The sequence below is a fragment of the Rhinatrema bivittatum genome, chromosome 2, assembly GCF_901001135.1.
Source record: "Rhinatrema bivittatum chromosome 2, aRhiBiv1.1, whole genome shotgun sequence".
NCBI lineage: Eukaryota > Metazoa > Chordata > Amphibia > Gymnophiona > Rhinatrematidae > Rhinatrema > Rhinatrema bivittatum.
The window spans coordinates 12,048,514-12,072,549 of NC_042616.1; the positions used below are offsets into that span (position 1 = coordinate 12,048,514).

The 24,036-nt window shown below is 46.0% G+C and overlaps 1 protein-coding gene across 1 annotated transcript; it reads right to left on the reverse strand.

The window, feature by feature from the left end:
* Nucleotides 1-561: 561 nt before the first annotated feature.
* LOC115083551 (zinc finger protein 271-like) lies at nt 562-4,015 on the reverse strand. The gene has a single exon (XM_029587441.1). The coding sequence runs from the start codon at nt 3,982-3,984 to the stop codon at nt 700-702; it is 3,285 nt and encodes a 1,094-aa protein (XP_029443301.1). The 5' UTR covers nt 3,985-4,015; the 3' UTR covers nt 562-699.
* Between the last annotated feature and the right edge of the window lie 20,021 nt (nt 4,016-24,036).

Consider the following 24,036-nt stretch of genomic DNA (forward strand, 5'->3'; position numbering starts at 1 on the left):
TTCCTCTTCACTGCTAGCTGAGGCTGGAGAGTTCCAGAACCCTAGGGTAAGTTCTCTGTCTCCAAGGCCAATCAGGAAACACAGTATTAACAGTGAGCTTTCTGGCCAATGGCACTGCAGGGTGTGTTTCAGTGTTACATGTACTCAGGGCTGCTGGGATGTGAATGCTGATCAAGCCACCTTCAGTCAAGGCAGCATCCAGCCTATGCCTGAACTACAGTGCAGCGATCAAACACTACCTGCAAGCCAGCACACAGGGAATGAGCTCTCTGGGGAAAAGTGTCACAGGGCAAAAAAATAAACTACAAATCATGCAAAACCCCCATGTTGCCAAAATCACTACTTTGCTTAATAACTTATTCAGCTAAGTAGCACTGCTCCGATCCACCCACTGCCCACCCATAACTTACTCAGCCATTGAACATAACTGGATATTCAGTAGCAGTAAGATAGATGGATAAGTCCTACTTATCCAGTTTTCTGACATCTGAATATCAACCTCCCTGATTCTTATAGCTTATCTGATGGAAATGGAGAAGTTTTATTGTTCTTGCATCCAGCATTTTAATATCTTTATTAGGCCAGTCTTCTATTCCAAAACTATATGAAAGCATGTTAACTGAATATGACTCATGTGCAACTTTTCTGGTGGCTTGTAAGGTCTTCCTTTCTACTGAAGTTTTTACCAGACACGGTACATTAACTTGATTTTCCTCCAGTATGAATTTTCTGATGCTGCATGAGAGATGTCTTCTGACTAAAGCATTTACCACATTCAGTACATTTAAATGGTTTTTCTCCAGTATGGATTCTCTGATGCAATGTGAAATGCGCCTTCCGAATGAATCTTTTACCACATTCAGTACAATTAAATGGTTTTTCTCCAGTATGAATTTTCTGATGCTGCATGAGAGATGTCTTCTGACTAAAGCTTTTACCACATTCAGAACATTTAAATGGTTTTTCTCCAGTATGGATTCTCTGATGCAATATGAAATGTGCCTTCTGAGTGAATCTTTTACCACATTCAGTACAATTAAATGGTTTTTCTCCAGTATGAATTTTCTGATGCCGCATGAGAGATGTCTTGTAACTGAAGCTTTTACCACATTCAGTACATTTAAATGCTTTTTCTTCGGTATGAATTTTCTGATGCTGCATGAGAGATGTCTTCTGAGTATAGCTTTTATCACATTCAGTACATTTAAAATGTTTTTCCCCTGTACGGATTCTCTGATGCAATATAAGAGATTTCTTGTCACTGAAGCCTTTACCAAATTCAGTACATTTAAAATGTTTTCCTCCTGTATGGACTCTCTGATGCCATATAAGAGATGTCTTGTAACTGAAACTTTTACCACATTCAGTACATTTAAATGGTTTTTCTCCAGTATGTATTCTCTGATGCAAAATGAAATGTGCCTTCTGAGTGAATCTTTTACCACATTCAGTACACATAAATGGTTTTTCTCCTGTATGGACTCTCTGATGTAATATAAGAGATGTCTTCTGACTGAAGCTTTTACCACATTCAGTACATATAAATGGTTTTTCACCAGTATGGATTCTCTGATGCAATACTAGAGACATTTTCCGACTATAACTTTTATTACATTCAATACATTTAAAAGGTTTTTCTCCTGTATGGACTATCTGATGTAATATAAGAGATGACTTGCGACTGAAGGTTTTACTACATTCAGTACATTGAAATGGTGTTTCTTCAGTATGGATTTCCTGGTGCAATACGAAATGCGCCTTCTGAGCGAATCCTTTACCACAATCAATACAATTAAATGGTTTTTCTCCAGTATGGATTCTCTGATGCAATATAAGCAATGTCTTGGAGCTGAAGCCTTTACCACATTCAGTACAATTAAATGGTTTTTCTCCAGTATGAATTTTCTGATGCTGCATGAGAGATGGCTTCTGACTAAAGCTTTTACCACATTCAGTACATTTAAATGGTTTTTCTCGGATGTGAATACTCTGATGCAATATGAGATATGTCTTCTGACTGAAGCTTTTACCACATTCAATACAATTAAATGGTTTTTCTCCAGTATGAATTTTCTGATGCCTCATGAGATATGTCTTCTGTCTAAAGCTTTTACCACATTCAGTACATTTAAATGTTTTTTCTCCAGTATGAATTTTCTGATGCTGCATGAGAGATGTCTTTTGACTAAAACTTTTATTACATTCAATACATTTAAAAGGTTTTTCTCCTGTATGGACTCTCTGATGCAATATAAGCGATGTCTTGGAGCTGAAGCCTTTACCACATTCAGTACATTTAAATGGTTTTTCTCCTGTATGGACTCTCTCATGCAATATAAGATATGTCTTGGAACTGAAGCTTGTACCACATTCAGTACATTTAAATGGTTTTTCTCCAGTATGGATTCTCTGATGCAATATGAAATGCGACTGCTGAGTGAATCTTTTACCACAATCAATACAATTAAATGGTTTTTCTCCAGTATGGATTCTCTGATGCAATATGAAATGCACCTGCTGAGTGAATCTTTTACCACATTCAGTACAATTAAATGGTTTTTCTCCAGTATGGATTTTCTGATGCTGCATGAGAGATGCCTTCTGACTAAAGCCTTTACCACATTCAGTACATTTAAAAGGCTTTTCTCCTGTATGGACTCTCTGATGCAATGTAAGAGCTGTCTTGGAACTGAAGCCTTTACCACATTCAGTACATTTAAATGGTTGTTTTCCAGTATGAATTTTCTGATGCTGCATGAGAGATGTCTTCTGACTATAGCTTTTATCACATTCAATACATTTAAAAGGTTTTTCTCCTGTATGAATTCTCTGATGCAATATGAGAGATGTCTTCTGACTGAAGCTTTTACCATATTCAATACATTTAAATGTTTTTTCTCCAGTGTGGATTCGCTGGTGGATTATGAGTTTGCACTTCTGGCTGAAGCTTTTGCCACACTCTGTGCATATAAATTGGCTTTCTACTTTGGGGATTTTCTTCTGTTCTGAGTCAACTGCCTTACCACGGAAGCTTTTTTCAGACTGAATGCAAGACAATGGTCTTTCACCAGTAAGTTTTTTTCTGCCTCTTAAAATGACTTCCCCCTCACATAAACCTTTACTGCATTCATTACTTGAAAATGCTCTCTCTCCTGGTTGGAATTTTCGTTGTCTTGTGAAGTTTCCTTTCTGATTGAAGTTTCTGTCACCATCAGTACTAATGAATAATTCTTCTCTCTGTATTTCTTGGTTTATTATTAGGTCTTGCATTTGAATGTTTTCTCCACTTTCAGAACATGAAAATGTTCTCTCTTCGATCTCCATTTTCTGGTGATGTAATGAAGAGAACTCAGAACTGTAAGATTCTCCATCTTGAGGGCAATGAGAGGGTCTCTTACCTGTGTGCGTTCTTTGGTGTATTACTAAGGATTCCCTGCAAGAAAAGGTTTTCTTGCATTCAATACAAGTGAAAGTGCTCCCTTCAGTGTGGATTCTCTGGTGTAATTTCAGAGTTAACTTCTGTTTACATGGTCTTGCTCCTGGGTGATTTCTCTGGTGCAACACAAAATGACACTTTCTATTAAAGTTTTTCCCACAGGTGTCACAGTGAAAGGATTTCTTCCCTTCCTCCTCTTTCTGCTGGAAGTCAGAAGTTATTTGATCACTGTTATTACTTTGGAAGGGATTCTCTCTTCTCAGATGTCTCTGGTGCTCAGGGATGTCTGTGAACTCCCTGTCACTTCTCTCACAAGCAGTAACTCCATCCGGTGAGTCTCCTGCAGAGTCTTGCTCCTTCTTCTCTGATTCCTGCTGTCTTTGGCTAATATCTCCCCCTTCAGTCCTCTGGGCAAGATTCTCACAGAAATTTCCTGATTGTCTTGGTGTAAGTGCTAATACTATAGGGTGTTCTTCTCGATTCTCCTCCCTCTTCTCTTTCTGTATGACCTCATTGTCTGCTGGATATAAAAGGAAGGAATTAATCATGTGTAAGTCACAATGGCATGGAAAGCTACCAATAACCTGAGATGAGACGTTCAGAAGGATCACATAATCAACACATGGTATCTCTGATATTAAAGAATTCTATGACTTAGCAGAAAGCTTTATGTGATGCCTATGAAAACCTCTCTAAGATGTCTTTATAGAAATATTCAGAGAAGTTAAGAAAATCAATGGGTTCTCTCTACCATACTGTGTAGGATGCAGAAAGAAAGCTGATGCAATACAGGAACTTTGGAGATGACACAGGTCCCTCCTTTAGGATTCCTGTAGGTCTGGTTCCTCTGGGCTTATCTTTTTATTTTTTTATTTTTTTATTTTCTCTTTATTAACTTTTTAATATTACATCAAGAAAAATTTCTCGATATGCATATATGTATACAGAGTATTCTTCAAAAATTAGAAGTACTTAAACAATGACTAATCAATAAGTATACAATATTTAAGTCCACAATACTGATCCAAGAATAGCTATACCCTAATTATCAAATATTTCACATATTAAGGAGGAATAAGAAAAACTTAAGTAAACTAGCATCATTCAGGTGCTATATTTTAGCTATGAGATAGCATTTTCTCAGACATAATGAGGTTCAAGGCTGAATATCAGAAACTCCATCAGAGCCCTTTACAATTTTATCACTCAAAAACTGGGTCAACTGTGAGGGTATATAAAACAAAAAGGATTTATCTTTAAATTTAACATAACATTTGCAAGGGAATTTAAATAAAAAAGATGCCCCTATCCTTAAGACCTGTGGTCTCAACAGTAAAAATTGCCTTCTTTTTTTCTGTGTGGTCTTTGACACATCTGGGTACACTCTAACTTGCATTCCCATAAATTTCTCCAATCGATTCTTAAAGAAAAGCTTCAGCACCCATTCTTTATCAATTTCTAACACAAAAGTAATTATCAATGTCGCTGGTTCCGCCTGAGCCTGGTCCGATGTTTCCAAGAAATCTGTTAAATTAAACCCATTTTTTGTTTCTTTTTCCCCTCCAGTCGCTCCTAACAGTTCTTTGTCATCTAGAGATGTTAATCTATTGGAATCTCCTCTTCTCATCTCCTTAACTGGTTTATAAAATGCTCGAACAAGTGGTGGAATTTGCTCTTGTTTCACTTTCAAAGTCTCTGTTAGATATTTATTAAAGATATCTCTTGGCAACATATATGGAACTTTCGGGAAGTTCACCAACCGTAGATTTTTATTTTTTAAAGTGTTCTCCAAGTTTTCTATTTTACCAAGTAATGCCAGGTTATCTTTTACCATCTTTTTATTTATTTAATAACATTTATAATCTGCTTATAGTGGATCTGCCAAACTAAACATTATAATAACAAGTTAAAATAATAATCATGGACCATTAACCTTCAGTGATCTAAAAACAAGGGTTAAAATTTAAAATTTAATCTACTGCTACAGCAGCAACTGAAGTAATTCACGCAGCAGTAGAGTTGCATGATTCCAAGGAAAGCTTCTTATAACTAAACGGGCTGTGGATGTTTGGAGCGTCTGCAAGGCTCGCAGGCTAGAGTGAAGCAGACCAATACCTAACTCGATGCAATCATCAACAGTAGAGGGCAAAGTAGATTGTACATCCAGATTGCCTCTCCCAGCGGATTCAGAAACCCAGGAATAAATGAGTTACAGTGGGCTCTTTTAGAACAAGACCTGTAACTCAGACACCCAATTTCCCCAGCTTTGCAGCATCCTGTATATCCACCCCACTACTCCCACACAGAAGTCAGACATCCAGGATTCAAAAACCCAGGAAGGTGAAATTACTACTCAGCTGATAATTTTCTTTCCTCTAGGACAGGCAAGCCTGTCCACATAAGTGGGTTATGCACGCCTACCAGCAGATGGAGACAGAAACCAACTGACTCGCTGATGTCGCCCTAATATAGCCCTGTACTGACGTCAGTGTGCCAGTATTCTGCAAAAGCCAACTGTGGCAACTAATTAACACTAGAACTGTAAGTCCGGAGTTAAAAACACTTCCTCCCCCACTCATTCACTTCTTTTTTTCTTCCAGCGAGCAAAGCACTGGACTCAGACAAGAAGGAAATGCAGAAGCCGTAACCGACACAGAAGGCAAACACTTACAAGGCCCTTAGACGACCCGAAGATCTGCATAGGCCTACGAATTCTACCTCCAATAATGTCCCTGAGAAAGGACAAATAGAAAAAATCAGTACAGTCCTGTAGATGCAACTCAGGGTAGGATTGTGGATTGGCCTGCCTCTCAGAGAGGAAAGGAAATTATCAGGTAAGTAGTAATTTCACCTTCCTCTGCATCCAGGCAGGCCAGTCCACACAAAAGGGATGTACCAAAGCTACTTCCTCATAAGGAAGGAGGCTGCTCACTCTCTCTTCAACACTGCCCCGGCAAAAGACGCAACTTCTCAAACCCCAACAACCATACAGTAATGCTTGGAGAAGGGATATAACCAAGACAACGTCACTGCTAGGCAAATCTCCAACAAAGAAAGAAACTATAACTCTGCCCAAGATACCAGTTCCTAAATGTAATCCACTTTGAAATGGTGAAAAAAGTGGAATATAAATCTAAATAAATAAATACCGTTAGCACTGTCGTCGAACGAGCCCTAATTAGCCTGGGTAATGGCAGATCCACATCCACCTAAGCCGCTGTGATCACATCTTTAATCCAAACTGCCACTGTGGTACGAGAAGCTGTTTCTCATGAAGTACGAAGAGACGATCTGTTCTCCGCAAGGTCTCAGTAACCTTAAGTTAATGCAACAGATGTCTCCGCACATCCAAGGGATGCCACATCCACCGCTCCATCCAACGAGGGCAACAATATGGACAGATTGAAAGAAAAAGTCAGGTACCACCTTGGACATGAAGGAAGGTACAGTCCTAACTTGTACTCTGTCCAATGTAAGCACCAGAAACGGGAAGCTACCGAAGAGGAAGAAACGTGGGGCCTGCCAAAAAGGTCAGCACCAAGGTCAGGTCCTAAAGCATACAAATGTCCACAGTGGCAGTCAAACAGGCTTAACACCCTTAAAAAATCTAGACCCTTCTGGATGCGATGAAAAAAGGTCTCCCTTGAACTCGACCCCTATACCAAGCCAAAGCTGCAACTTCTAACTTCAGCGTACTTAGCACCAGCCCCTTAGTCAAACCTTCCTGCTGAAATACCAAAATCAAAGAAATCACCGCTGTGGTGGGAACAGAGAACCATTCCCAAAGAACCTCCAGAGACGCACATTCGCCAAGGACACCGAACCTACTCCTCTGGCCGAGGTACGGACCAATTCACAGCCCGCATCTGCTAAAAAAATGGCAAAGAGTTCCATAACCGCTCTGGAATTCACTCCAGAATCATCAACTTCCTGAGAGAGGAGCAGACAAGATCGTGCCACTAGGGCGCAACAGGAAGCAATCTGTAAAGTCAACACCACTGCTTCAAAGGCTTGCTTAAGGATAACCTCAATCCCCCTATCATGCTCAACCTTCAAGGCCACTCCTCCCTCCACAGAGATAATCGTCTGATTAGAGATGGCACAGAGAAGCGCATCCACTTTGGGAAAATAAACGCTCTCTCGCCGCTGGATCCAGGAGATACAGGCGTTCCAACGTACGACACCCTTTAAAATTTGCCTCTGCGGTGCCCCATTCAAGATCAATCATAGAAACATAGAAATGACGGCAGAAAAGGACCAAATGGTCCATGAGGCTGCCCAGCAAGCTTATGGTAGCACCAGCCGCGCCCATACAGGTTTCCCCCATAAAGGTATCATCAGGAGGTGGCAACTGCCGTGGCATACAAGTTACCCCCACACTTAGTTTCCCAAACTGCTAAACTCAGGGCCTTCATTGGTTGCTGTCTGAATCCAATTCCCCTTTTCTCACTGCCGTTGAAGCAGAGAGTAATGTTGGAGTTACATCACAAGTAAATATTGCTCTGTTCTATCTCTCCCCTCTTCCAGCTCCAAGTTAATTTCCCTGTTTTATTGTAACTTTCTCACATCCTCTATCTGATCCACTATATCTAAAGTTCAAGGTTCTTACTGAGAACATTGTTTACGTTTATTGAGAACATTGTTTACGTTACGTTATGCTTTACACACTCTGTTAATTGTAAACCGGGTTGATGTGATGCATGTCATGAAACTCGGTATAACAAAAACAATAAATAAATAAATAAATAAAGTATCGGTTAAGGGTAGTAACAGCCACATCAGCAAGTTACCCCCAGGCTTGGTTTCCCAGCCCATAAAAGTCAGTCGTGTGCTTGTTGGGTGCTGTCCCCTTTTCCTCTTGCTGTTAAAGCAGAGAGCAATAATGAGTTGCATCAACGGTATGAAGGTTTGTTGGTTAAGGATAGTAATCACCACACCAGCAAGTTACCCCTGAATGGCATCCATAACAGGGAAAAAACAAGAGGCTTTACACAAGGAAGACAAAATAGGATTCTTCTATGGTTCAGACATGGAATCTGCACCAAGAACACTCGGCATCTTTAATGTCTGGGAAATCAGGGCCTGCAGTTCATCTCTATGTAAAAAAGGCAACATGGTTCAATACGGTTCCAGGGTCTGCCTCATCATCAGTGCCATCCAGGTTCCTGTCGGGAACACCCGCAGCAAACTGAGGCGAGCTCCGGCACTTAAACATAGAACTGGAAGAGGGAGGGTGAGGGTCCGACCTGGCAGGATTGGGCGAAGCTGAGGACTGTGCCTGAAGAAAGGATTGCAAACCCTGAAAAAAAACTCCACCCAAGAAAAAGCAGCCGGATCCAGGCCAAACCCGGAAGGAACTGGAGCGGGGCCCACTGAACCGCCATCCCCTGCAGAGGAACCAGTCAAGGGAGCTCCAAGATCCGGCGTTCCTCCAGACAGATCCTTAACCAGACCATCTTCAGGCTGGGAGGATCCAGGCTTAGCAAAATCAGAGGAAGACAACTCTCCCTGAGCCTCTAAACAGCGCAGACACAGGTCAGAGGAAACAGCAGGCTGAGATGCCCGAATATGACAGGCAGCACAGAGAGAAAGGCACTTAGGTTTCTTACTGACCAGCGCCATAAGTGCACAGACAACGGAGAATGTACGTCCAGCCAGCTCGCACCGAAAACTTGCAAGCGCACAAAATGTATGCGCACCAATAGTACGAGCCACACACACACACACAAACTGTGCTCACCAAACGGAAAACCTTGTGCGTGCAAACGTCGCTTCCAGAACTGGGCGCACAGCACGTGTGCAGAGCCAGACGCACTGGAAGCACCAACGTTGCACTAGAGGGCAGTAAAGCAGGCACAAAAGCGGGCAAAAATGCAGCTGCGGCCTTCCATGCGGCGGGCAAGAAACAAGCCTTACTGTGGGGCCTAGCCCACCGGTGCCGCTCAACCTGCCAAGTTCCCCTAACACCAACGGGAGCGGGAACAAACGCCGGAACGGCGCACCGAGCACGGAGACCGGAGGAAGTCCTGCAGAGCCCTCTGTCATCACTACATTTTTTATTATTTGTATTTTTTTTTTTAAAGTTTCTTTATTGGTTTTTTGTATTACACACCTTGTAAAGATAAACTTACACAACTATTGAAAAATGAAAAAACACACTTACCCCACCCCATCCCCTCTCATTACTAAAGTCCGTACTTAGAAGGGTAATGTTCATGAAGTCGTGGTGCATATGACTATGGTGGAAGTGTTGCATAGAAGGGTAAAGTTCTGCAGGGTATCAGTGTCCGTCTTGTTACCGTGTAGATTCCTTGTACTCCATGGAAAGTTGAAGTTTGATAGAAGCTTGTAAGTGCCTTGGTAGGCGCTGTAGATATCTCAGCCAGGTCTTCTCCCAAAGGGCCATCCTTTTTTTCGTCGCTCGCCGTGCAGTCATATATTCGAAGCGCATTAAATTTATCATCCGAGACTGCCATTGGGCCCTTTCTGGCCTCACCTCGGCTATCCACTGGGCCATGATCGTCTGAAGGCCAATCAACATCGCTTTCCTTGCAAAAATGCTATCTGCAGGCTCTATCTCCTCAAGGTCGCTAGTCAGTATACCTAGAAGGCAAAAGTTAGGGTCTCTATGTATTGTTACACCAATAAGTCCACCGACCTCTGAAAGTACCATGGCCCAGAATTGTACTATCACCTCACATTCCCAGAGAAGGTGGAATAACGTTCCATCTTTTAGACCACATTTTAAACATTTTAGCAGCATACATCTGGGTTCTTGACATATACATACAATGCAAAACTTTATAACCCACTTCTCGGAGAATTACATTTTCCGTCAACCTATAACATTCTTGTAAGCACAATTTTACATCGCCTAGACTTAAGCTGAGGTTCGCCTTTTTCTCCCACTTGCCTTGAATGCCTTCTAGGGCAGTAGTATTGTCCTGCCTCTTCAATATTCTAGCAAAGGTCCCACTTGAATTTGGTTTCCGCCCCCTAGTAAAGAAAAATGTTTGAAGATCCAGGGCTTTAAGAAAGTCTTCAGAGACATACTTTAGGGAAAATATATAATGCCTGATCTGCAGATAGGCAAAGAAATCTTTGGAGACTAGGCCAAACTGTGTCTGTAGGTCTTGGAAACTTTTCAAGATTAGTGATTTAGGGTCTAAGCAACATTGTATATTGTCTAGCCCCTTGCTAGCCCATGACTGAAAGACAGGGGAGGACAATCCACTAGTAAACTGTGGATTCCCAAGAAAGGACATATAAGGTGTTACAATACCCTTCAACCTTAGTTTATTCTGACATAAATAACGCCAAGCCCCTCTGCCAGAGCTAATAAGCAGATTCTTTTTTAGCCTTTCAGGTACATCTCTCCCCAGGACTTGTAATATAGTCATGGGCCTGTAGGGATACATCCACTCTACTAAGAACTGTGTCGGTGAGTAGGTACTGGTACAGTTGAACCAATCATATATATGTCGGAGTAAGCAGGTTAGGTTATAGTCTCTCCAGTTTGGGCAAGACAAACCCCCCTGTTCTTTGGGTAACATCAATGTAGACAGTGGGAGGCGGGCTTTACGCGTCCCCCATAAGTATTGTCTCACTGCCCTATGTATTCTCATTGTCTCTGCTTTTTTTAACCATAAAGGAATTTGTTGTAACACGTATATCCATTTCGGTAGTTCCATCATTTTCAAGAGGAATATCTTTCCCGTAAGAGAGAGAGGCAATTTCGCCCACCCTTTCAACTTATTGTGCATATTTTTAAAGAGAGGGTCAATGTTGGCCTTATGTAAATGTTGTACCTCCCTAGTAAGGCGTATCCCAAGGTATCTCATATCTTTGTCGACCCACTTTAAGGGGAATGTGCCCAGCCACTCGCTCCTTAGGTTAGGCCCTAGTGCCATAGCTTCGGACTTGTCCGTATTTATTTTTAAGCCGGCAAATACCCCAAACTCCCTCTGGTATTGTAGCACTTTGGGTAAATCCTGTTGAGGGGACATGAGAAATACCAAGACATCATCTGCGAATGCAGAGATGTTGAAATTCTGAGCACCCATAATATAGCCTCTTATCTGGGGATCCCCCGCTATCTTCCTCAATAGAGGGTCAATGGAGAGGATATATAACAGGGGAGACAACGGGCACCCTTGGCGTGTGCCTCTGTAAAGCCTAAAATCCTCAGAGACCTGGCCGTTCGCCAGAATCGCTGAGATTGGGTTACGGTATAGCAGAGATATGCAGTTCAGAATTTCCCCTCTGAAACCATAACGCTGCTTTACAGAAAACAGATAGTCCCACGACACCCGGTCAAAGGCCTTTTCCGAGTCGAATGTGACCAACAGCGCCTCTATTCCTTTATTTTGGCATTCCGTCATAGCCACCAGCAATTTTGTCATATTGGTACTTATAGCCCGGCCCTTGACAAACCCTGCCTGGTGCTCCATGATCAAAGAGGGAAAATCGACACTTAATCGGTCTGCTATTATTTTAGCAAAGAGTTTCGCCTCGCAATTTAGCAGGGAAATTGGTCTGTATGCTGCTGGACTCGACAAGTCTTTACCAGGTTTCTCCAGTACCGTAATGAAGGCTTTGGTCACCCCATCAGGAAACCTCCCATTCTCTTGTGCTTCATGAAAAAAAAGCAAGCAGTGCCTCCGATGCATCATCCTTAAGGATTTTATAGTATTCCGTGCTTAAACCATCCGGTCCAAGCGCTTTATTCCGCTTGCTCGCGCCAATGACCCCTTTGAGTTCCTCCAAGGTAATGGGTTCATTAAGTTTGCGCAAGTGATCATCAGTAACTTGGGGGAGGACCAGACCTTGGAAAAACCAATTTTCATCCTTGGCATCCCCTGCTCTGTCTTCGGTATACAGAGCCTGATAGAAACGGCGGAATTCTGCCCCTATTCCTTCACCAGTCATGAGGGGTCTCCCCTGTTTGTCTTTTAACTTGTCAATAAATGTTTTTCCTCTTTGTATCCGTACTAGGTTAGCCAGGAGTCTCCCGGTTTTGTTTCCATATCGAAACAATTTGTGTTCCCCAACCAGTAAGAGTCTTTGCGCTCTGAGATGTAAGGCATCATTGAGTGCCTGGAGACATTCCGTATAGGAGGCTAGATTTTCCCTGCGTCTGCGTGTCCCCAGTTCTTTCTTAGCCTGAGCCAATTTTCGTTCCAGGTCCAGAATTGTCTTATGGAGAATTTTCGATTGCGCTATCATATAAGAAGTTATCTCTCCTCTCATGACCGCTTTGCTGGCTTCCCAGTACAGTCCAGGCTGGCCTACATGTTCTTTATTATTATCAACATACTGCTTCCATTTGGTTACCAAAAAATCACCAAACTTCATATCATCCGCCAAGTGCACAGGGAAACGCCACAATTTTGGTTGTACCAGAGGATTTCCGTCCTGCACAACCACCCCAACCAGTGCGTGGTCTGATACTGCCACGTCCCTTATATATGCCTCTTGTACCCTTGGGAACAGAGCTTTGGATAATAAAATATAGTCTATTCGTGACATCGTCGCATGTGCCCTTGACACATGTGTATAATCACATTCGGTGGGGTGGAGCGTTCTCCAAATATCTATCAATGTTAGTTCCTTGCATAGGTAGGCAATCCCTTTACTGTTGGTGAAGCCTGCTCTCGTCCCCGGCTGTGATCTATCCAGCGTATTGTCGTGAACGCAGTTGAAATCGCCCAAGAGAATTAGGTGCCCTCTCTGAAGTTGGAGAATTTTCGCCACGAGGGCTTGGAAAAAGTCATGAGAGTATTGATTAGGGGCATAAGCTGAGCATACGGTAACTTCCTTCCCTTGTAGTTTGCCGATAACAAGGAGCACCCGGCCGTCCGTATCTGAATACTTCTGTATCAGTTCGAAACGCAGTTGCTTGTGGATCAGGATGGCCGTGCCAGCCTTTCTTTTGACTGCCGGTGTGTAAAAACAATGGCCTATCCATCCCCTTTTCAGTTTCTGACTCTCAACTTCTGTCAAATGGGTTTCCTGGAGCCCCACAATGTCCGCCTTCAGCCTTTGTAATGTGCTCAAGATTTTCTGTCTCTTGACAGGTGAGCCCACATCTCCAACGTTCCACGAGTGAATCTGCAGTTTAGTCATAGATCAAGATGAAAATGAGACTTTGAAGCCCGAAGTAGAGTTCCTCCCGACTGGTGAGCCCCCCAGCCTGGGCCCCCAGTCTATCCACTGCCTGATACACCATCGACGGGTCATGAGGTCCTAGCCTAATCTCATTGGCCCTTTCGCCCTTCGTATGACCTCTATACAAAAGAACCCTTCGACCTTGTCCCTCCACCTTGTGAAAACCCTTCTTTCCCACCCTCCTGTTTCCCAGCCCCCTCCCCTTCCCGTTAACCACCCCCATTCGCATTGCACCCCTTAAGAAATTCCCCCTAGACCACCTGATAATAGTCCCCACAAACTATATGGGGTCGGAGAACTGTTTGATGTGGCCAGGTTCTGCCCTCCCCATTCTTCTTAAGAACAGCTCTCTGTTATCCGTATATAACCCCCTTACTATTAGTTATGGAGGAGCCCCCTGTATACATTAACGAGCCCCATTCAAAAAAGAAAACGAGAGATCCAAACTTGGATTTGCCAAAACTTGTCCTCTAGTGCAGTGCTCCGTGACGGGTTTCAGTGCCGTCTAAGCGCTGCACATATGAAAGAATAAAGAAAAAAAAAAATAAAAGTTCTCTGTCTCTCAACCGAGCACTTCTTTGCCTGTTACCACATTCGTGAGCCATGCTGCTGCTTTCTCAGAAACATCGAAGGAGAGCACCTTTCCCTCGTTCCAAATTTTAAGGACTGCCGGGAATTGTAGAGCAAACCTTATGTTTTTGTTGAAAAGGGTGCTGCAGGTCAGAGAAAATAATTTCCTTTTGGCCGCCACAGCGGCGGAGAAATCTTGAAAGATGATAATTTTTCCTTCTTTATACTGCAGCTCTCTCAATTTTTTGAAAGCTGTGAGGATTACATTTTTCTGAGCCCAGTCAAGAAACCTAGCGATAACCAGCCGTGGACGCCTATCCGAATCTCGTCTGGGGCCCAGACGGTGAGCCCTTTCGATCACCAGCTTTCCTTCCAGGTCTGTTAAGTTTAGGGCTTTTGGTAACCAGTTTTCTAAAATGTTCTTAAGTTCCAGATCCGTTAACTTTTCTGGGAAGCCCATAAATTTCAAGTTATTTCTTCTGGCTCTGTTCTCTAGATCTTCAATTTTTTGTTCTGCTGCCTTTACACTCTGTTCCACTGCTGATAAGCGCGTGGCCGCCGCCATGATGTCTTCCTCGGCTGCAGACACCCGGCCTTCCGCTATATCTATCCGACATCGCCCAGCGCCTCCTTCAATGCCCCGAATCTTTCTGAGAGATCATCGAATTTCGGCTTCAAACCTTTTATGACAGCCTCCGTGATCCGCAATACCGTTTCCTCGTCTAAGACCGCACTGTCGCGGCTAGCATTGGCGTCCGCCATTTTAGGCTCCGGCTCTACAGCTTTCAGCTTTTCTTTCCTCACCGGCTTGACACTCATAGCTGCTGCTCGCTTACACAAATAGTGCAGCCCACGATCCTGGAGTTTCCGCGATGTAGTTAGCCAAAATTAGTTTGTTTTAACAACTCTGATGTTAGGCTTTGGGGAGCGCAGAACCCGGAGCGAGGAGAGAAAGCCTCCTTCCCCGCTCACCACATCACGTGATCTCCTATTTGTATTTTTTTTAAACTTACCTGAGCTCAGCCCTTACCGGTGAGTACAGACACCACCGCTTTCGGCCTCCTGCACCCACTGCCTTTAAGCTGTACAATTGTTTAGCCTCAGCCTTACCGTTCCTTATTCCAAAGGGTTTCAGTTCCCTAATTATCTTTATTTTTACATCAGACTGCTTGCTGTGGCTAAACCTTCGGCGGAGGCTTCTCTCCTGGATCCCTTTTCTGTAATACAAGTCTCAGGAATCTCACAGGAAGACTTTTTCTTTTTAGAATTTTACAGATAATTCATCCTTTATTAGTATTGAATCACAACAGCAAGCATAAGTTTCATTCTATGTAAATAGGTTATAAAGTATTCCAGTATAACTGTAAGAATGGTCGTCTTCCTGGGGAGAAGGGTACAACGCAATGTACCTGCTGAGAGAGTGCAGGCCTTCTCCCAGTGTCCAGGGCTCCAACCACCCCTTATATACAGGTTTTTCTCTCTCTCTGACCTCAAGCCCTCTGCATGCAGTCAGCAGTCATCCTTCTGACCCCCAGGACACACATTTTCCTTCATCCTACAAATAGCTTAACTTCTCCCATCTGTTTCCTCTTTGGTGCTCTCAGGCACGGTTCCCACAGATAAAACAAAATTTTGGGGTCACGGTGATTCACAGGCACATGCACCCGCTCTCTGCCAGATCCCAGGTTTCCCTGAGTTGCTGCAATGGAGCAAGAACAGTACAAGTTTCCACAGTTTTGCAGCCCTTAGTCCTCAAAAGGTCATAGGTCGTTGCAAAACTGTTACAAGGGTCAGGTCTTGTCTCTACATTTCCCTCTTGAGGAATTCCAGAATTAGGGATTCCTCACTATTAGGGAAAAATGAAAGAGCAATGGGTGCACGGGTAGGCAGGGCTCTTCAGCAGTGATTATAGATTATTCAGAGGGGATCTGGGAAATCCCCCCCACCACTTTTCTTCTCCTGGTGCTGCTGGTTTATCTCCCTTGCTACCTGCTCCATTGATGGCGCTGTGGCTGCAGTGATTGCCCCCGTGCTGTGAGTGTCCTTGCCCCTCCTTTGCTGCCTGTAGCCTCTCTTCCTGCTTTGGGTGATGTTCAGATGCGACGTAATGATTCCCAGAGCCCCAGTAATCTTATAATATATAGAGACAATAAAATAGGTTTCCCAATCTTACTTGTGTCTGTAGAAATTCTCTCGCTTTTACTGGTTGAGGAAAAGGGACCTCAGGTATCAGCACAGGGAGGAGATCTCAGGGATGGGAGGGAGAGGGAAAGAGTATGAGAAGGCCAGGGATGGGGTGAGAATAAGGAGAGAGGATTAAGGACAGGAGATTAGAAAGTTTGAAAAAGAGGGGGAGGCTTGGAAATCTAGGATGGGGGAAGAGGAGGAAGGAGAAGAGGGGAGGATCTGGGATGGGGGAGCAGGGGAGAGGTAGGAAGGAGAGAAGAGGAGGTTCCACTACCTGCAGACAGAATCTGAGATCCAGGGAGGGAGATCCAAATTGCTATTGCTGGAGTGGGGAGTGGGAGAGTGGCCCAGAAAAGAGAAGGAGATACTCCATGCCGCAGGAGACGGAGGGCTCTGGGGATACACCGGGCTGCTTCATTCTTACAGCATCAGTGATCAGCTGCCAATTTCTTATCAGGGGGTTCACCCCAGCTCTGTCTGCCTCAATCCCGCCCTTCCTGTTCCCTACACAAGAGAGGAGGGAAATCCAGGGCTGTGTGCACATTTACTGTGAGGCGCTGACCCAATGATGTTTAGTAAAACATCCTCTGTGTAAACTAGAAATGCAGATAATGCAGTCCTTACCTAGACCCAGGGACTCATAATTCTCCTTCATCACCTCCCTGTAAAGCTCCTTCTGCCCTTCATCTAAATACTCCCACTCCTCCTGGGAGAAAGAGACAGCGATGTCCTCAAACGTCACCCGCACCTGAAACACAAACCAGAAACACTCAGGGACACGAGGAGGGGCTCAGCGGCTTTAACCTCTTAACATTTTATCATGGAAGAGAGGACACCAGGACCCCTCATCCCCAGGAACTGCCAGACTTGTTCCCCTGGAGTCAGTTTCCTTTCTGGACCTCGGGGTTTACAAGTCTAATCCCAGGACAGAGAATATCAAAGGTTTCTGCCTGGATAAATCAGTGAATAATAAAACCCAGGATCTAACAGAGCATTACCCAGAACCTCAGGAACATCTGATTCTGTCACATCAGGAGGGCTCGCTGTGCTCTCATCCTGACTGCTCAGCCCCTAACCTTGGGGCATCTTTGATGCCGTTCCCTCCTTCTGCACATCCAAAACCCCGCTAAAGTGAGTCCGTTCCTCCTCTATAACTCTGCTTAAATCTCTCCCTTCCTCCTCGAGCCTGCACCAAAACCCTCCTCCCCTCTCTTATCTCCTCCTGCTTAGACTTCTGTAACTCGCTCTTTGAATCGTTTTTCTCCCCTGCAATCTCTTCCACATTCAGCTGCATGACTTCTCTTTCTTTAACCTCGCTGTGATCTTCTCAGCTCGCTACATTGGCTCTCTGTCCACTTCCACCTACAGCTCAAGCTTCTCTCCCTCCCCTCACTCTGCAGCTCCTCATTTCTTTCTTTTCTCTCCCTTCCTCGTGATCGCTGTTCATCAGGCAAGTTGCCCTTATCTGTCTCTTTCTCCACCACTTCTCAATTCTGTGCTTTCCACCCTGCTTTGCCGAGTGCCTGGAAGAGACTTCCTGAGTCCGTGTGTACTGCTCCCTCTCTGGCCATATTCAAATCCAGTTTAAAAACTTGCCTTCTTGGGGGCGGATCCAAGATGGCCGCAGAGATAGACTCGCTCGGCATTGGATCCCTCGGGCGGGTTTACTTTGAGTCTCTTTTCTTGCTGAATTTTACCTGCGATGGGGAGAAAACGCAAACCAAGGTCTGAACCTTACCCTGCGGTTCCTCCGACGTTGCCTTCTCCGGCCAATGCGCAGCGACACGAGGTCAGGGCTTCGGCCGCTGGAGAGTGGGGGAGGGGAATTCAAGCTCCCCTCTCTCCCTGGCTCAATATCGCCACTCAGCGCCGCCGGGGGAACGCCGCCGGATGACCCTGCCCCGATGAGAGGGGCCCCGGAAGCGAGGGGAAACGCCGCCAGACCACGGGCCCTGCAGGGAGCCCAGAATTATCCCCTGGTCAAACCGGCGTGGGAAGAGCGGCGCTGCTGGAGGCGCTGCTGGTGCTGCCGGAGAATCTCCCGTGCTGAGAATACCTACCGGGGTAAGAGCTGCAGGTTTCCCCCTTGAGACTCGATGGGAAAGCAGAGTGGAGATGAGAATTTCTATTCTGCAGCAGCTACTCCCAGTAAATACTAAAATGAAAGAGGTGGAAGATAAAAGAAAAGTGATGTCTAATACAGCTGAGAACTGGAAAAACAAGAGTCTGTTATCAGAGCTCAAGTTAATGGCATCCAGCGGGTCCAGGCAGCAAGGACTGGAGAAAGAAAACCTGTCCTTGAAAATCGAAAATGGGGTCAGAAATAGAAATGTGAGACTTGTACATTTTCCTCAGATCCCATTGCCTTGATTAGACTGTAAGCTCGCTGGGGCAGGGACCGTCTCCTGTGTGTGTCTATACAGTGCTGGGTACACCTAGTAGTGCTTTAAACATGATAAATAGTAGCAGTAGTGCTAAATCCTAACATAGAGTTAGACATTTCAATGTCCGACTGCACATCGCTTTAAGATGTTTCTTTCAAATTAGGAGACGATCAAAATACAATCAATCAATCAAATAAACAGCAGGGCAGGAAGAGTTTGGGGTCCTGGCCAGTAACCTGGCTCCCATTTCCAGTTACTTCCATGGCTCACATGCCGGTTGATTAAGTGACGCATCCCATTTCAGTAGAGCTTACAATCTAATCAAGACAAAGAGCCAGGGCAAAAAACACTTGGGGAATTTATTTTATTAACAAAATAGTTAAAATTAATGAGGCTGTAGAGGAGGAAGTGACGTCATCGGGCTTGATGGCTGCCTGAGCCACGAGCTCCGCAGTTAATTTTCTATAAAAATCAAAAACGGGAGCAAGAAAGAAATTTAATATTGTCGAAATGCACAAGAACCTGGTCTGAACACTTGGTGATGGCTGCAAAACGAAAAACGGTAGATTTCCAATGGTTTTCATACCGGAAGATGGGAGACCGAGGGGACAAGACTGCCGGCCAGGACACGGGAGGAGAACCCTCGGAGGAGGCGCCTACAAGAGCAGAATTTCGAGACTGGTTCTGCAGCCTCCCCTAGGACCTAAAAAACTGCAAGACCGAAACACAAGAAATGCTGGGCGAGTTCCACGAAGAATTAGCTGCACTGGGGCAAAGCGTGGATGACAGACACTCCAATGGATGCACAAACAGAAACCAGCAAACGGCTTCACGAGGCCTATTCTGAACTACAGGAAGAAAATCTGAGTGTGTGGTGCCAAGTTGGCTGATCTGGAAAATAGGGCCAGAAGAGGAAACGTACGTGTCAGAGGATTTCATGAATCGAAGGAAAACGCTGACTGTACCGATACCATCCGCAGGTTCTGTGCATTCTTGCTGGAAGCTTCCCCAGAACGTGAGGGGGGCCCAGCAGGCAACCATAAAACTAGATAGGGCCTGTAGAGCCTTGAGAGCACCAGGTAATGGGCAACCAAGAGATATTATAGGATGCTTCCATGACTATAGCATAAAAGAACGAACAGCGGGAGCTGCACGGAAGGAAATGAGATGGTCTTGGGAAAACCAGGAGATATCTGTATATGTGGATCTGTCTCAAGCCACACTCCAAAATAGACAGGAACTGAAAGAGGGGACTGCATTTCTTAGAAAAGAGAACATAAAATAGAGTTGGATGCACCCCTTCGGCTTAACATATACCTGGAATGGCGAATCTGCTCGCCTCTTAAATATAGCGGATGCCATAAGAACCTTGAAGGAGCGAGGATTCACTGCGACAACTGCGCAAGCAGTGGGTAATAAAAAATACCTACCTAAGGATCAACAGCCCCGATGGCAACAGGCAAATACCAGAAATGGAGAAATGACTTACCTGATAATTTTGTTTTCCTTAATGTAGCAGATGGACTCAGGACCAATGAGATGTATAAAAGCTACTCCTGAACCGGGTGGGAGGCTGCCCGTGACCCACTTAGTAGTGCCCTTGCAAATGCCGTGTCCTCCCGAGCCTGAACATCCAGATGGTAGAATCTGGAGAAGGTATGGATGGAGGACCATGTCGCCGCCGTGCAAATCTTGGCGGGTGACATCATTCTGGTTTCTGCCCAGGATGCTGTCTGGGCTCTGGTAGAATGGGCCTTGACCTGAAGAGGTGGAGGCTTTCCTGCTTCTACGTAGGCCGCCTTGATGACTTCCTTGATCCAGCGGGCTATGGTAGCCCGCGAGGCCGCTTCCCCTTGTCTCTTCCCGCTGTGAAGTACGAAAAGGTGGTCCGTTTTTCGTAAGGGTTCTGACATTTCCAGGTATCTGGACAGGAGTCTGCCTATATTGAGGTGGCGTAGACTACGAGCTTCTTCTGAATTCTTCAAGTCATCCAGCGATGGTAGCGAGATGGTTTGGTTAAGATGGAAGTGTGATACCACTTTGGGAAGAAACGAAGGGACTGTGCGTAGCTGGATGGATCCCGGGGTGAGCCTGAGGAACGGCTCACAGCAGGACAGTGCTTGTAGTTCTGAGATACGGCGGGCTGACCAAACTGCCAGCAGAAAGGCTGTCTTTAAAGTTAACAGATGGAGGGACAGACCTCAGAGGGGTCTGAAGGAGGTTCCTGCCAGGAAATCCAGGACCAGGTTGAAATTCCACAGAGATACAGGCCACTTTAGTGGTGGGCGGATGTGTTTGACTACTTTCAGGAAACGTGCCACATCCAGGTGAGAAGCTATGCTGTCGTCCCCGCTCTTGGGGCCGTAGCATGCCAAAGCGGCAACCGTACCTTGATGAACAGTCCCTTGAGGGACAGTCCCTTCTGTAGCCCGTTCTGTAAGAATTCCAGGACTAGGGGAACTTTAATTGAGCGTGGCTTGATGTCATGGTCTTCGCACCAGGCTTCAAAAACTCTCCAAATCCTTATGTACGTTAGAGATGTGGAGAACTTGCGTGCTCGGAGGAGGGTGTCGATTACAGCCCATGAGTATCCGCTCTTTCTTAGGCGAGCCCTCTCAATGGCCAGACCGTAAGAGAGAATTGAGCTGGGTCCTCGTGGAGGATCTGTCCTTGTTGGAGCAGGTCTCTGTGTGGAGGCAATGGTAGGGGGTTGCCTGCCAGCAGTCTTTGCATGTCTGCGTACCATGGTCTTCCTGGCCAGTCCGGAGCCACCAGAAGAACTAGTCCCCTATGTTGCTGTATCTTGTGAATGATTGTGCCCAATAGGGGCCACGGTGGGAAGGCATATAATAGGGTCCCCTGTGGCTAGGTCTGTACCAGGGCATCAATCCCCTGGGACTGAGGTTCCTGCCTGCGGCTGAAGTACCTGGGTACTTGGGCGTTGGACCGGTTTGCCAGAAGATCCATGTCTGGTGTCCCCCACCGGTTCACTATCATTTGGAACGCTGCGGGCGACAGCTTCCATTCTCCTGGGTCTAGCCTTTCCCTGCTGAGGTAGTCCGCCGTGATGTTGTCTTTCCCGGCGATGTGGACAGCCGGGATCTCCTGGAGGTGTACTTCCGCCCACGTCATTAGGGGGTCTATTTCCAGAGACACCTGTTGGCTCCTGGTTCCCCCCTGCCGGTTGATGTAGGCCACTGTTGTGGCGTTGTCTGACATCACTCTGACCGCTTTGTCTCGGAGTCTGTGAGCGAATTGTAGGCAGGCTAGTCTGACTGCCCGGGCTTCTAGGCGGTTGATGTTCCATCCCGACTCTTCTGCGTTCCACTGCCCTTGGGCAGTTAATTCCTCGCAGTGTGCTCCCCATCCTCGTAGGCTGGCGTCTGTGATGAGCAGGGTCCAGGTTGGGGAGGATAGTCTTTTTCCCTGGCTCAGGTGGCTAGCCAGTAGCCGCCACCATAGCTGGGTCCTGACTCTGCCCGGGAATGATAGACGTACTGCATAGTTCTGAGACAGCGGATTCCATCGTGATAGAAGTGAGTGCTGCAGGGGTCTCATGTGAGCTCGCGCCCATGGTATTATTTCCAGTGTGGATGCCATCAGGCCGAGGACTTGTAGGTCATCCCATGCTGTGGGGCAGGATTCGCTCAACAGGGCTTGTAAGCGGTTCCACGGTTTTGATCTCCTTGTGGGGGTCAGGCTGACCTTGCCTTCTTTGGTGTCGAATCGGACTCCTAGGTATTCTAGAGTCTGTGAGGGCTGCAGACAACTTTTGTTTGTGTTGACCACCCATCCTAGGCTCTCCAGTAGAGTTTTGACTCTGTTGGTTGCTTGGTGGCTTTCCTCTGGGGATTTCGCCCTGATCAGCCAGTCGTCTAGGTAAGGATGTACGAGGATTCCTTCCTTCCTCAGTGTTGCCGCCACCACCACTATGATCTTGGTGAACGTCCGGGGTGCTGTGGCTAACCCGAAGGGTAGTGCCCGGAACTGGTAGTGACAGTCCAGGATTTTGAAGCATAGATAACGCTGGGATTCCTGATGAATTGGGATGTGTAGGTAGGCCTCCGAAAGATCCAGGGATGTGAGAAACTCTCCCAGTTGTATCGCCCTTATTACGGAGCGTAGGGTTTCCATACGAAAGCAGGGAATCCTCAGGTGGCGGTTGACCGACTTGAGGTCCAGGATGGGCCTGAACGTCCCCTATTTGTTGGGGACGATAAAGTAAATGAAATAATACCCAGTATTTATTTCTTGTGCAGGCACTGGGGTTATGGCCTCGGGGGCCAGTAGTCTGGTCAGTGTAGTTTCCACTGCCGCCATCTTGGCGAGGTCGTGGCAGGGGGACTCCACGAACTTGTCAGGAGGGGTTCGCAGAAAATCCAGGTAGTACCCCTCCCGAATGACTTGACCGAAGTTATCTCGACCCATCTGTGTTAGAATAGGGCTAGTCTGCCCCCTATGGCTTCTTCCCTTGGATGGGTCGGCTGAATCTCATTGTGGGGTGCGGATGGGGCCTGTACCCAAGCTGGTTCCCCTCTTGTTGTGCTTGTTCCGAAAGGACTGGTTCCTGCCCGTAGGGCGGGGCACTTGATAGCTGTTTCTGTATGGATTGAAGCACTGTGAACTTCTGCCCCTGGAGGATCAGGGGAAGGGTCGCAGGTTTCTCTTCATCCTGTCCTCCAGTAGGCGCGGCAATGGGGATTTGCCCCATTTGTTGGCCAGTTTCTCTAGCTCGCTGCCGAACAGGAGGGATCCTTTGAAGGGCATCCTTGTGAGGCGAGTTTTGGAAGATGCATCGGCTGACCAGCTTCGGAGCCAGAGTTGTCTCCTGGCAGCCACCGCAGATGACACTCCTCTGGCCGCTGTGCGCACCAGATCGGAAGCAGCGTCCACAAGGAATGATTCTGCTGGTTCCATGACTTCTCCAGGGGTATCGCTCCTGGTCTGAGATAAGCAGGCACGTGTCACTACGGTGCAGCAGGCCGCTATTTGTAGGGACATAGCGGCTACGTCAAAGGATTGTTTGAGGATGGATTCCAAACGCCGGTCATGTGCATCTTTGAGCGGTGCTCCTCCCTCCACTGGGATAGTAGTGTGCTTCGAGACCACACAGACCATGGCATCAATTCTTGGGCATGCGAGAAGGTCTTTGGCCGCCGGGTCCAGGGGGTACATGGCTGCCATAGCTTTTCCCCCTTTGAATGTGGACTCTGGAGCGCTCCATTCCAGGTCAATTAGCTGCTGGACGGCTTGCAATAGCGGAAATGGCAGTAGGTCTGGCGGAGGCCCTCC